The 15,161-nt window shown below is 42.7% G+C and overlaps 1 protein-coding gene across 4 annotated transcripts in view; it reads right to left on the bottom strand.

The window, feature by feature from the left end:
* The window catches only part of FAM149A (family with sequence similarity 149 member A), a 60,153-nt gene that overhangs the window by 35,801 nt on the left and 9,191 nt on the right, over window positions 1–15,161 (bottom strand). For 2 of the 4 annotated variants that reach the window (XM_055120969.1, XM_055120964.1), the window contains exon 2: window positions 1,464–1,574. In XM_055120969.1, the coding sequence (XP_054976944.1) occupies window positions 1,464–1,574 (111 nt within the window). Of the gene's footprint in view, window positions 1–1,463; window positions 1,575–7,651; window positions 7,936–7,998; window positions 8,017–15,161 lie in introns of those variants that run through there. The other 2 variants (XM_055120990.1, XM_055120976.1) reach the window with 2 other exon arrangements.

Below are 15,161 nucleotides of genomic sequence, written 5' to 3'. Positions count from 1 at the left end.
CTAAAACTCAAACATGAAGTTTTGGATCTGTAGCTCAAGGTGATTCAATTAAAAGAAAAATCAGTGACATGTACAGAGAAGAGGCTATACTGGGATGTGACTGGATCTTGGAGCTTATTCCTTCTTTTATTATAGGCACTTTTTAATGTGGCAAACTAAAAGTTCACACTGATTTTAAATTAATCTTGCAATCTATTCACTCAACTGAAGAATGAAACTTCCCTTTTTTTCTTAAGAAATTCATAGATACCAAAAGAACAAAAGCAACCGCTGTTGGAGAGGATGTGGGGAGAAAGGGACCCTTTTCACTGCTGGTGGGAATGCCGACTGGTTCAGCCCTTCTGGAAAACAATTTGGACGATTCTCAAAAAATTAGATATTGAATTCCCATTTGACCCAGCAATACCACTGCTGGGAATATATCCCAGAGAGGCAAAAAAGTACAATCGAAACAACATCTGCACATGTATGTTCATCGCAGCACTGTTTACAATAGCCAGAATCTGGAAAAAACCCGAATGCCCCAGAACGGATGACTGGTTGAGGAAACTTTGGTACATCTATACAATGGAATACTATGCAGCTGTTAGAAAAAAGGAGGTCAAGAATTTTGTAGTTAAGTGGATGGGCATGAAAAGTTTCATGCTGAGTGAAATGAGTCAGAAAGAGAGAGACAGACATAGAAAGATTGCACTCATCTATGGTATATAGAATAACAAAGTGGGAGACTAACACCCAAGAACTGTAGAAATAAGTACCAGGAGGTTGACTCCATGGCTTCGAGGCTGGCCTCACATTCCGGGGAAAGGTCAACTCAGAGAAGCGATCACCAACTACATTGTAGTCGAAGGCCATGTGGGGGAAGGGAGTTGCGGGCTGAATGAGGGCTAGAGACTGAGCACAGAGGCCACTCAACACCTTTATTGCAAACCACAACAGCTAATTAGAGAGAGAGAACAGAAGGGAATGCCCTGCCACAGTGGCAGGGTGGGGTGGGGGGGAGATGGGATTGGGGAGGGTGGGAGGGACGCCGGGTTTACGGGTGGTGGAGAATGGGCACTGGTGAAGGGATGGGTTCCCGAACTTTGTATGAGGGAAGTATAAGCACAAAAGTGTATAGATCTGTAACTGTACCCTCACGGTGATTCTCTAATTAAAAATAAATAAATTTAAAAAAAAAGAAATTCATAGATAATCTTGGGGCTGGAGTGATAGCACAATGGGTAGGGCATTTGCCTTGCACACGGCCGACCCGGGTTCAATTCCCAGCATCCTATATGGTCCCCTGAGCACCGCCAGGGATAATTCCTGAGTGGAGAGCCAGGAGTGACCCCTGTGCATCGCCGGGTGTGACCCCCCCCCAAAAAAATAGAAATTCATGGATAATCTTTGGTATTTGCTTTCCATACTTATTATGAGCATGCTTTGATTCTGCAATCAGAAGCATTTACAATGGTTCTTACCAGGTATATTTATCAATGGCTTTTTGCACATTTCTTGTAAAATGTGTAGGCAATGGTCCTTTGCTTTTCGAGGCAAGACTGTGTTTTCTAGATTCGTCTGGCAGTCCTCTTCTGAAATACAAAATATATACACAGGTGAGAAGGATCTCTAATGCAATAATATTATTTTATTCATTTAGATTGAAAAACGTTTCTTTGTTGTTGGTTTCTCCTCTCTTCCTATCATGCCTTCGTAGACACACAAATAACACACATGACACATATCTTCAAGACACTGAGCTCTAGGACACTATCACTTATTTGTCTGTATGTTAGGTATGTTTGACTTCTATAGGTTAATATAATAATGCTCTCTTTTATCATCAACTAAATTATTTAAGACCTATAGCCAAATACCAATAGAGCATTCTACTTCAGGGAATTTTAAACAGTGCCACCTTCAGTCTCATGAATTATGTCTTGTTTGGCTGTCTTAATGAGGGAGCTTCCGAGACTGTATAAACCTCAAAACTCTGTCACTGTCACTGTCACTGTCATCCCGTTGCTCATTGATTTGTTCGAGTGGGCACCAGTAACGTCTCTCATTAAGAGACTTATTGTTACTGTTTTTGGCATATCCAATACGCACGGGTAGCTTGCCAGGCTCTGCCATGCGGGCTCCATACTCTCGGTAGCTTGCCGGGCTCTCCGAGAGGGGCGGAGGAATCGAACACAGGTTGGCCGCATGAAAGGCAAAAGCCCAACCGCTGTGCTATCGCTTCAGCCCTGAGCCATCGCCAAACCAATTTTAGCTGGAAGTCACGGGGAAATCAGAAGAGGCAGTGCCAGAGGACCTGGGGATAAAGACCACTTGTTCCTTTAACACATCATGAGGTCACATTAAGAAAAGTCTTTATACCCTGTTTTAACAGGCTATGGATTGGGCAGTGCCAGGACCCCATGTTTGGACTAACAATTCCTTCCTTTTAGCCCCTCCTTAGAATTCACAGAAGGAGGAGGGAACACGTTTTAGTAGGAACACCTTTTTATTTCACTTGCGGATACTCATTTGTATCGAAGCTCCCCTCCCCTGCCCACCCCTAGGCGAAGAGTATCAAGACCCCGATGCTCAATTCCCCAGATAACTTCCAAAAAGTGTTTTTTTTTTCTCCCATATAAGCTAGGCTACACATCTCTGACTGACTGCCAGTAAACCTGACCAGAGAATGGCTGCATTGCCATGCTAAAAGTACTCATGATAAAGGTTGTGACACCCGCTCCAGTGTTCCCTGCAATTCATCAAACTCCTACTTGTCACTCTTCTGGGAATCAGGGCTGTGACCCCTACCACAGCTGTTACACACAGCTCTTCAGACCTAGATCCAGTTGCATGATTTTCTGAAAACCTGACAAAATCACTAGCACCACCTCGGGACAGGTCACAATCAACCGTGACAGTGGGCAACAATTTGGCATTTTATTATAAGCTTTGCTCTGAGTCCAGGGTAGGTTGAAATCTTGGAGACTGTTTTGTGATTGGAAGAGTTCCTCTTTCTGTGTCACCATTTGCAGGATCTAAAGAGAAATACGTATCTAGATACTTTCACCCTTCAGAATGACATCCTTTGAGTGTTTAAAGATAAACTCCAAGGGGTTCAGTATAAAAACTTAGCGCAGGGTATCATGGAGCATTACAAGGTCTTGACCTGAGTTTATGGTGGCAAAGTATCAGTCACACTATTGCAGTACTGGCTCGACCTTACTTATCACATCCATTGTATTGATTATAGGATCCTGCCTCTTTTGGAAAATATTGGGGCATAGTTTTTCTCCAACATGCCTGGACACATTGCACACTGGGTCCGGGCAGTCACGGGGTTAAGGATGGCAGGTGCATGGAGAAAACAACCCCTAGGAGCAGTTGATGGCTGTTCACTTCATTGCCAAATACACACATATTTTACAGAGGGTCTTGGCTTACAGGAAGGTCCAATCACATAAAGTTTGGTATTATTGGCTTATCACCTTTCCTACTCTGCTTTGTCCCAGTTCAATCCCTTTCAAGACTAGATGCTGCAGTTAGGGTGACCTGCTAAGCGTACATGATAGTTTCTGTGTCTTTGGTGTATTCGAGGCTCAAGACTGCTGATACCCTGTTACTGCCAACTTTGCCCAAATACTCCTTTCCTGCGAGGCTTTGCTTCAGGACCACTTTGCAAGGGAGGCCCAGTCTTATCTTGCTCCAGTGCCTGTCTTCACGCTCCACAGGCAAAGACTAACCAATACTGAGGTCATGACCCATCAAACTTATTACAATCTTTTCTGTTTTGCAAACAGAAAAGGGGGTGATGTCGGGTTATAGTTGTAAGCAGTTTAGGTTTAATATTTGTCCTTTCTCCACCTCCCTCCTGCAGGGAGCTTACATGTATTGAGTTATACCTATCACAGTGCTCCTAAGGGACTCCCAATCCTCTATGTTTATCTTTTTTTTCTTTCTTTTTGGGCCACACCCAGTGATGCACAGGGGTCACTCCTGGCTCTGCACTCAGGAATTACCCCTGGCAGTGCTCAGGGGACCATATGGAATGCTGGGAATCTAACCTGGGTTGGCCTGGTGCAAGGCAAACACCCTACCCGCTGTGCTATTTATTGCTCCAGCCCCGACTCTGTGTTTGTCTTTAACCTCTCCTTTGTGCCCCTCTGCCCCTGTTAATCACTATATCTTCAAACTAGACCCTGTGACTTGGAAAGTCAAATTATTCTGAGGACTCTGAATTTTTGATATATAAGTGAAATATTACTTTTTTCTTTCCTTTATGTTTTTTGCATAGTGTTTTTTAGAGCAATGTCCGTATCTACACAGGAAGACAGTTAATTCTATGCTTTTGTAACTTAGGAGCTAATTGACTCAGAATAACATTTATTTCTAGGCATCGATATTTACTTGACTTAGGCCTCAGTTGCCCTTAGTTCCTAACACCCCAAAATGGGGATTCCACTGAAGGACAAGGATGAACCCAGGGCAAGCTGTAAGTTACCCTGGCATCAAAGAGACAGGTTAAGCACCCTAAAAAAGTATAAACAGCTAAGAGAATGGTCATGGAACAAACTCTGTCAAAACCCAAAAAGTGAAAGCTTAACATACTCCTGTTGTGCCTATACAAAATTACTAGAAACAGTATTAAGAAGTAACTTAAAGATGACTGTTTAAATGGATACTGTCTAAGGAAAGGGGAAAGTAATAAACCGTTAGATGGAATTCTGCCCTTGGGTGGATCTCCTAGCAGGATGAGATTTTGTCCTTAAGTATCTCCTAGGAGAACTTCCCCTGAAGGAAGGGCTATTCATTGTTTATGATAATGTTCAACCACACCTATGTATAACTGCTACTTCCAACCATTCATGATTTCTCTATAATCCGTGAGACTTGAAGAAAAGGAAGAAAAGGCCTCTGATCAACCAGCTTATGGCCCCCATTCCCTCCTTTGTTTGTCCATCACCATTGGCAGCCAGGGGTGGGGTGGGGGACAGTGATTCAGCCCAAACGTACCCAGGGGACCCTCAGGTCACCGCAAGCAGACAGTGACCACCCCAGAACCCAGGAGCAGTGACATCTTAGACACACCAATAAAGGTTACCACAGACTACATGCACACACACAGCCTCACTTTGAGGCACGAGACATGGCCATTGAAACGCTGGTTGGATTTCAGTTTTCTTTGGCAACATGTTCTTTGAATCACTTTGTTACATATAGCTAACAGAAATGACTGAGACATGCAACTGATATCTATTTATTTTACTTTCTTATTTGGTATGTAGACTACTTTGTAGTGTATTTTGAACTATTAAAGCGAATAGCAAACTGGAACAAAAGAAATTTCTAAATTTCAAATGAGGTTAAACCAGACTAATGTGGCACAGTGTTAATGATTAAAGTGCCCTTCCAATGAACTTCTTAAACATTTACTGGTCTCTAGTGAAAAATAGCTCTTTAATGTTTAACAGTGAATAACATCTATTCTTTTACAGAAATCATATATTCTCACATAAACACTTTTGTTTAAATAAATATAAATACTTCATTTATATAAATGAAGGTAGGAAAGTTATTTACTTTCCATATTTCCAATAGGGACACCAGCCTAGCATTCCTTTATTTGCTTTAGATGCTGGGGAAAATGGTATCTGATTTTCAACAGCTGCATTTCTGAGTGCAAAGGAGTCTTAAAATATTTTAAGAAAATAAGTTCTATCTTTAGTTATAGACCTGTATTATGACAACAAAGAGAACTGAGAGTTAATAACTATCAATAGAAGTTATCAAGAGTCTCTGTCTCTGTACCTTTGTAAGAAAGAATAGAATTATATCTTTTTTTTCCCTCCTGGTGGCTTATGTCTTCAATACAACCAAACTCTGAGAATAAAGAGGTCACAAAAGGGGTGTACGGGAGAAAACATTGCAGATTAAAGTTTGTGTTAATAAAAGCATGAGTCTGTTGCTGCTCTGTGAAAACTAGGCTGACTCCTCTCCTTTCTACCTCCCACCGTGCTGCTTGCGTAAGTTGTATTTTGTACTTTGACAGACTTGATCCATTATAACTTGTTTTTATCTAAAGCACTGAATCTAATGCCTGTTATTTAAAAAAAAAAAAAAAGGAAAGAAAATATTGGGACCAGGAAATAGCACCATGGTTAGGACATGCATTGCAGCATGCATCTGACCCAACTTGGTTTTCTAGCACCCTAATGGCATGTGCCCTTCAGTGCCCAGAAGGACTGTAGTAACACCGAGTCCTCACGTCCTAGCCCTGATCTGCCAGCCCAGGAGGCTGAATACCTCCAGCAGCTTGGGATCCCCTCAACCCAAAAAATAAATGGCAACTTAGTAGTTCAGAGTAATTCAAGGTTTTGTCTATAAAATTACTTTGAGATACAAAATATTATAAAATATTACTTTGAGATTTCATTCTTGATACAAAATATTATATTGCAACGAGACATGAGAATATTCTCCAAATTCAAGATATTTCCAGAAAAATTATATCCTTTTAAAGAAAAAGCAATTGATCTTATTATAAGGTATTATATATAATATTTTATATATAAGATATAAAAGTCCCAATCTTTGCTTTATTTCTTCAAAAAATTTGTTAGAGCAAATAGAATTTTCAGAAATAACATTTACACCCTAATGCAGCCTTGTTTCACCTCTTTCCCAAATTTCTTGCTTCCAGTACTTGCCATTTTTGCAACATGAAAGCATCATCCACTAGTCAGCTACATGTCAGCTTGTGTGTGTGTTTTAATAAACAATAATCCCCCAAAGTTCATCCCTTTTAGAGGAGGAAAAGAGCTTATTCAAACTTAGAAGAAAATGATTTACGAAATGGGAGAGCGTATTGCTCTTCATTTAAATATATTTCAACATCAGCACTCCTCTGCAAAGCTGAAGACAGGAAGTCTTGAAGACACAGGAATTCTGGGGGAATAACTATCATTGGTTTGGGGGTCACATTTGAATATGCTCCGAGTTAATTCCTGTTTCTGTGCTTAGGGATCACTCCCAGCAGGACGCAGGAGTCCAAACGTGTCAGTAATTCAACCTGCTTCAGTCCCATTCAAGGCACGTGCCTCATCCACTCTCCTATTTCTCCCGTCCATTTCTCCAACTTTTTTTCTCCTCTGCTTTAACCCACTTCATCTTTGTTAAAGTCTGCAAATTTCTGCGGAAATTCTTATGCATCAAAATTCAGCTTTAATTGGGGTTAATCACAGGGAAGGCAATCACCTCATCGCCACCCCACCCCCCCTTTCCCGTCCGCGGCATTATTTGTCCGGTCCCCAAATCGGGATTCTACCTGGAAGAATCGTGCACATGAGCACTGCCTTTTGAATGGGGTGAATGCAGGATGATTAGCAGGCCGCCCCGGGCCCCTCTCCCCAAACTCGCGGCCTGATTGACTTCATTCAAATCTGGCCTAGGTACCAGCTCAGCTGTCTGCCGCCAGGAAGTCTGTTCTGAGCAATGGAACAACTCCTAAAGGCTGACGCTCAGTCCGGCACTGGCACGGGAGGACCGGGGAGACCCGGGGGGAGGGCTGCGTGGAACGGGGTTTGCAGACAGGACGGAACCCCGCGCCACGCACCGAGCAGGACGAGCCAGCAGCCGCCTCGCCAGCCCGGGTCCCAGCCCCGCGGAGACTCACCCGATCACGATCAGCCCCAGGCCGCCGCCGGCGTCCCCCGGGCCGGGCCCCGCGCCCCGCGGCCTGGGCACCGCCGCGCAGGTCCCCGGGAGGCGGCGGGCGGCCGCGCGCCCCCGAGCCGCTCGGGCCTGCGCTCCCCGCCCGCCCAGCCCGGCGCCCGGGGGTCCCCAGCCAGCCCCGACCCGGGAGCCGAGGGCAGCGGGGAGCTGCGTGTCTGGGGGCGCTCGCGGCCCGTGGCTCGCGGGGTTCCCCACGCCGCTGCCCGGCGCCCTGCGGAGGCGCCTCCGGCCCTGGCCCGCACCCCGCACGGGCGCGGCTCGCCGCCGCCCCATCTCCCCGGAACCGACCTCCGCAAAAGCACGCGCTCCCCGGCACGGTTTGCCAAAGCCGCGGCTTGCTTCCTCCTCGGGCTCCGTCCCGCCTGCGGGGACTTCGGTGTCTCCCTCCCTCACCCCCATCCCTCCCAGCCGTCGCGGCTGAAACTGAGGATAACGGCTGGTACCTCGCTGGCTGAACTTAGGCCTTGCATGCCTGTGTCCCTAGGTTCTACCCCGGGAGCACAGGAGAGGAGAGAGGCCTGAACCCAGGACCCTCTTGTCCAAGCCCCTCCTGCTGTCAGGGGTTCCTAGGAGGGGCCTGGGAGGAGAACAAGAAAGGAATTGTGTTGTTAAGGGAACACTCAGATCCTGTAAAGACAAGATGCTAATCAAATTACTGGGGTTCTGAGTCTAACTATCCCCAGCTATTTGTCTCCTCTCATGTTCTCAGTCCCCATCTTCAAATAGATGCTGTATCATGCAGCCAATAAAAACCCTTCTAGAAAACAGAGCCCGTGCTTCTATAGCACAGGCTTGTTTCAGTCTTGGAGTCTTAGTGTTTCACCAGGACCGAAGTCACTGAATTCTCTGTCCTGAGATGACACAGTGACCCAGCCACGTCTAAACCCAAAGAAATGGGAGTGAGTTCGCAAAAGTAAATCGCACTTTCAAGCAGGGTTCTGTGTCTGATTTCCTTTAAGGTCTAAGGCCATCTAAGCCTGCCAGTGCTCTGATGAGGATACTGCATTTACAGAGGTAACCACATTCATTGAATGTGAATAAAAAAGCCCACCTTATTTATTTTTAATGTTTTTAAGGGTAACTTAAGATAGTGATAAGCAACCAGTGGCAGACCATAAGATAAGGCATTAGGCTAGGGCACATTTCTAGCCTGTTCTTGATCCAGGTTTGATCCCCAGCACCAAATGGACCTGGGAGCATTGCCTGATGCAGCCCTGAAGACCTGGAGTACCTCCAGGTACAGCCCCATAGATAGCTGGAGTGGCCCAGAGGATTCCTCATAGCACCCTCAGTCATCTCCAGGGTGACGCTGCGATACTGCTCCTGAACTGCTGGTCCAATTGGCCGAGAATCCTGATAATCATCAGCCCTCAATAGCACCATTTGGAAACCTACCCCTAAAAAAAAATTATTTTTTTAATCCACAACCAACAGCAAAATAATAAACCATTTCTTCAATTAAGAGTATAAGGAGACTTACAACTTTCACAATCATTCTTTTTTGTTTCTTTGGTTTGTTTTTAAGTCACGCCCAGTGATGCTCAGGGCTTACTACTGGCTCTGCATTCAGGAATCACTCTTGGTGGGTTCTGGGGACCATATGGGATGCCAGGGATTGAACCCAGGTTAGCCATGTGCAAGCCAAATGTCCTTCCCACTGTACTTCTGCTCTGGCCTCCCCACTATCAGTTTTAAAGTTGGAAGTAATGTACAAATTCTGAAAATAATGAGATTCTAAACCCTTTTTCATAGGTGTGCACTATGTGTGGTGTTGCATCTATAGCTCTGTATCATACTTGTCATAAAAATATGTCATGTGATGTAAGTACACATCCCCCAGTACTCTTTATATGTAAAGGGAACATATGTGTATTTGTGATAGGGAAACAGGAAAAAATATAAAAGAATATTAGGTTTAAAAAATATACTAGCTGCTTTATACATGTTATTTTATTCAATATTTAGCTACCTATGCTAGGTAGCTACTATTATCCACTTTCATTGGTGAAAATACAGACAAGGAGCCAGAAAGACTGTACAGTGGGTACGGCAGTTGCCTTGCATGCAGCCCACCCGGTTTCAATTCAGTTATCCCGTATGTTCACCTGAGCACTGCTAGGAGTGATTCCTGAGTGTAGAGCCAGAAGTAACCTTTGAACATCACAGAGTGTGACAGAAAAAAAAAAGAAGAAAGGAAAGAAAGAAAACACTGAACATGAGCCTTAAGTCACATGTTCAATTTGATTAAACTGGAATGTGATATGTGTGCATGGTCGGCATCAATTACTGTGTGACAAACCACATCCACTTCAACAGATTAGACAATAGTCACTTTGGTATGCTCACAGTCTACCAAATTTGGGGATTGTGGTAGGATGTGGCTAGAAGATTCTTCTGAGCCCAGCCAGAACATTAACTAGGAAAGTCAATCATCAAATGGTGATTGCATGATTTGGAAGGTTCTAGAAGACTCACCCACATATCTATAAATATAGATATAGATTTGGAGGTAGGCATAGGAGGTGGTTGCAAGGCTTGTTATAGCTGGACTCCTCAAGACCCTCCAAAAAGTTTCTGGAGCAGTGATATCAAAATTCCTTCATGGCAATCCAGGGCTACAATAATTCAAGGCAGAAGCTGTCAATCCTTATAGAAACTGCCCTGGAAAAATTGTCGCATCCACTATTCATCACTATCAAAGCAGAATCAAGCACCATTAAATTCAATTCACTTCCCAAAGGGAAGACTGTCAATGAATTTCTTGACATCTTTATTCTTCCATAAGCCACTTCTAGATGCATGTTACAAATACTTCCCCACAGGCACATTTTAGAGCTCAAGGAGCTCAAAAATCTCCTAAAATCTCATAATCTCAATCCTGTCCAAGTAAGGATAAAGAGATTGTTTTATGGAGATATTACCTTTAGATCTAAAAAGTTGTGAGCTAAAGATACAAACCAGGAGCATCTCAAATTTCCAAGGAACAATGATAAAATAGACAGGATGACCATCCCTGTTACAAAGGAGAGCAAGGTTGGAAATGTCTGCAGCAGTGTTTCTCAAAGCCACTAGATGTCCATCTTCCCCCACCTAGTGACTGTTTATACAAGAGTCTATCACTAAAGTTATTTCGTAGATGCAGCATTTTAGCACATCTCCAGCCTTTGCTTCAGATTTCCAGTTCTCTTCCTATTCCAGTCACACATCTGCAGGTACTTTCTTCACTTGGATTCCTCAAATTCACCGAAAAGACTTATAATCAACTCCTCTAAATCCTGTTAATACTGATATTTTAATTTGTTCAAAATATCATGACATCAAAACATCTAGAATGGTGTATCTTTTTCAGAAGTCCTTTGATTTTCCCAGATCCATTAGGGATCATTTATGCATAAAGTTAATAACTTCTGTATAAACATCACTCATGTTACAAGATATGTAGATATGTACACACACATATATATATGTATATATATATACATATATATATATTGCTTTTTTGGGTCACATCCAGTGATGCTAAAGGGTTACTCCTAGCTCTGCATTCAGGAATTACTCTTGGTGGTGCTGGTGACCATATGGGATGCTGGAAATCAAACCTGGGTTAGTCGCGTGCAAGGTAAATGCCCTACCTGCTGTGCTATTGCTCCGGTCCCCTATAAGATATATTTCTTTTTCTTTCTTTTTTTTTTTTTTACTTTTTGGGTCACACCTGGAGCTCAGGGCTGACTCCTGGCTCTGCACTCAGGAATTACCCCTGGCAGTGCTCAGGGGACCATATGGGATGCTGGGAAATGAACCCGGGTCGGCCGTGTACAAGGCAAACACCCTACCCGCTGTACTATTGCTCCAGCCCCTATAAGATATATTTCTTAAATAGCAATACTTGACAGTAGAAATGACTCCTGGACACATAGGTTGCAGAATTGACATTGTGTTAGCGGCATGAAAATGCTGATCTCCTTAAATTTTTGAACTACATTGATCTCCTCATTAGTGCTCCTGGTGACCAGGTTCATTGCTAATGAGAACTAGTCTTTTTAGTCTCAGGCCTCACATGTGTACTAAGCTTCATTCCTGTCTCTGATTCTCTATAAGTTCAAACGTTTCTTCTGTAGTTTCCTCAACTCTTTCAACTTTCATGTAATTGAAGAGAATTAGTCCCTTTTTGTTCTGAAATTACTCCACGTCAGCAGTAAGATATCTTTTTTTTTTTAATTGAATCACTGTGAGATAGTTACAAGCTTTCATGCTTGGGTTACAATCACACAATGATCAAACAGCCATCCATCCACCAGTGCACATTCCCACCACCAATATCCCCGGTATACCCCTCCTTTCTCACCCTCCCCCTGCCTCTATGGCAGACAATATTCCCCATACTCTTGCTCTACTTTTGGGCGTATGGCTTGCAACACAGATACTTAGAGGTCATCATGTTTGGACCATTATCTACTTTCAGCACGCATCTCCGATCCCAACTGATGCCTCCAGCCATCATTTTCTTAGTGATCCCTTCTCTATTTTATCTGCCTTCTCCCCTCCGCTCACAAAGCAGGCTTCCAACTATGGGGCAATCCTCCTGACCCTTGTATCTACTGTCCTTGGGTGTCAGCCTCATGCGATGTTATTCTATACTCCAAAAATGAGTGCAGTTCTTCAACATCTGTCCCTCTCTTTCTGACTCATTTCACTTAGCATGATACTCTCCTTGGTCTGCGGGAGACAAGAATTGAAGTACAATATTTTTTCTTTCTTATCTGCAGAGTATTCCCTAGAGTAGCCCATTCAAAATTCCATCAAAAATAGTTCCTTTATAGCCACAACATGGCGAACCATTTCCAAATATCTAGTTTTCAGTTTATCTCCTTGATTTCCAAAAATGCCTTCTTTCTTAATCATTTTTTAGCTTATTCTTAAAAAATGATTTAAAGTGACAGACTTGAACATGTAGATACTATTGTGAGGTTAATTGGTCTAACTTTAAGAGATATTGCTGCAGGAAACAGGGAGGCAATGCCAAGGAGTGCTGGGACCTGGAAAGTTTGTAAAAGTCACAATATACACACAATATCCACTGTTTCCTCTCTATGGGTGAAGTTCCAGGAAACCTAAATCTGAATACAATATAGTAACATCCAAATGGCTGATCACAGACTGATAACAGTGATTGATTATAAAAAAAAGTATTTGAAATATTGAGAGAAATGACAAAGTGTGATAGAGAGACATAAGGTGAGCACACACTTGGAGAAATGGCACAAGCCGACTTGGTAATCACAGGGCTTTTATAATCATCCAATTTGTTTAAATCAATTATCTGCCAAATACAATAAAATGAGATGTGTCTATATTGTACTATGCCATTTTTTCCCTCCTATCTTCTATGTGTGTGGAAAAGTCGGATTGCAGCTGAATCTCAACAAGATGATGTTCATAAAAAACGAACTGGTCCCTGAAGCTCCATTTGCTCTCAATGGAATGAACATCTCCAAATGCAGCAGCTATGGGTACCTGGGTCAAGAAATCAACATGAGGAATGACTTGGTGCCAGAACTGCGGAGGAGGAAGTGAGCAGCGTGGAATGCCTTCAAGAGCACCTAAGAAGTGATTAAGAGAACGAAGAACCTCCAATTCCGGGCACATCTTTTCGATTCCACCGTTCTTCTTGCACTAACATATTGCCTCAGAGACCTGGGCCCTATGCAAACAGGATGAGAATGCTATTAGGGTAACCCAAAGAGGAATTGAAAGAGCTATGCTAGGAATATCATGTCTCACTCAAGTGAGAGAAAGAACCCAGAGTTCTGACCTCTGTGGACGGTCAAAAATCAGGGATGCTGTCTCATTTGCCAGAACATCAAAAATCAGATGGGCCGGTCATGTAATGTGATTCAGAGACAACCGCTAGACTAGAGCTGTTACAGACTGGATTCCACGGGACGTCAGAAGACCTTGTGGCCGCCCACCAACTAGATGGTCAGATTTCTTTGTCAAATCCCTGAATGAATGATTTGAGGCTCTTCCTGTTCCTGGAGCAAGCAGATATCACTGGGCTGCATTAGCTCGAGACAGGGACAAATGGAGACATTACTGGCACTAGCTCGAGCAAACAGAAGATCAATGGGACTACAAGTGATACAAGTGATCTTCTATCAGTTGCTATAAAAGGTATGTTAAATTCTTCCACTATAATTTTGGGGTTGCTAATTTCTTCTCTCAGTACTCTCAATGGCTGCTATAGACCCAGATAGGTAAACAAATAGGTGGGTAAATGGACAGATAGATACTCCTTTGTTTTGTAAATTCAAACTTTATCATTCTTTAGTTATGCGAAGCAGAATCTTTATAGTTTAAAGCAAGAGTTCTCAGTTGTAAATTTGTACAAGCTTGTGTTTAGTATACTCCCCATTTTCCCCAATTAATCTTTGCTATCATTATCAGAGATGAGACAGACAACACCCTCTCATTGTACCTATAATAGAAATCTTAGCAACAATTAATAATTTCTTCAGGTCTGTTAAAAGCTGATGCATCCATTTCTTAAGCTATGTTATTATACATTTGATATTTTCATTTGCTCTAATGAATTGGTTTTTTCTTTATAAAATGGTCTCTATAATCTCCGTGAATGCTTCTTGTTTAACATGGATTGCTATTGTAAGAGCTTTTTTAGTTTTCTTTTTGTTAGACTTCATCAGAATTAGTACTTCATCAATAACTTTATACTTAACATTTTCACATAGTATTTAAACATGTATTTGATCAACAATATATACTTATTGCTTAAAAATTAAATTCAAAGTGGATTAAATTTGCTTTTTATAGCTGAAAGGGTTGAGGGCTCAATCCTAAACTACCTTACCTTGATCCAATCAGAAATTAATAAGATTTAAAATTGGACTTCGGTTTTTGGGAGGCTGTTTATTTTCAGCACCAGAACTTATGGGAAGTGTTTTATTTATTGTCCTTTGCTTTTAATTGCACTCAGTTTTTGGTCTGAAGCAATCTAGCTTGCGGTGTTAAAACAGAATTGATAGGGGGAGAAAAAGTCCCCTCCTTGTCCTGTTTTTAAAGGTGTTTTAGGCACAGAGAGGCCCCAAATGCCAACTTACAGAAGGACTGTTAGCCGACGGGCTCCCGATTCTCTTGTCTTTTATGAAGACAATAATCTCTAATTTCTACATACTTTGTAACTCACAATGAAGCCAGTAGTTTCCACTCCTCTTCCTTTCAGTCTAGGGTCTCATCAACCTAAGGATCACCTGAAGGATCAACCTAAGGCTCAACCTAAGGATCACCATGGTGGTTCCAAGGCAGTTATAAAATGATTAAAAAAAAAAAAAAGTGGGTGGAGGCACAAATTCAGGTACAGGGAAAGACCACATACAACTCACCCCTTGAATCTAAGTTCACCCCCATGTCCACTAGGGTTGTCTGCTCTCTCAGGC

This window comes from Sorex araneus, chromosome 1 (assembly GCF_027595985.1).
Source record: "Sorex araneus isolate mSorAra2 chromosome 1, mSorAra2.pri, whole genome shotgun sequence".
NCBI classification, from domain to species: Eukaryota; Metazoa; Chordata; class Mammalia; order Eulipotyphla; family Soricidae; genus Sorex; species Sorex araneus.
This window is presented reverse-complemented; position numbering and strand designations above follow the sequence as displayed.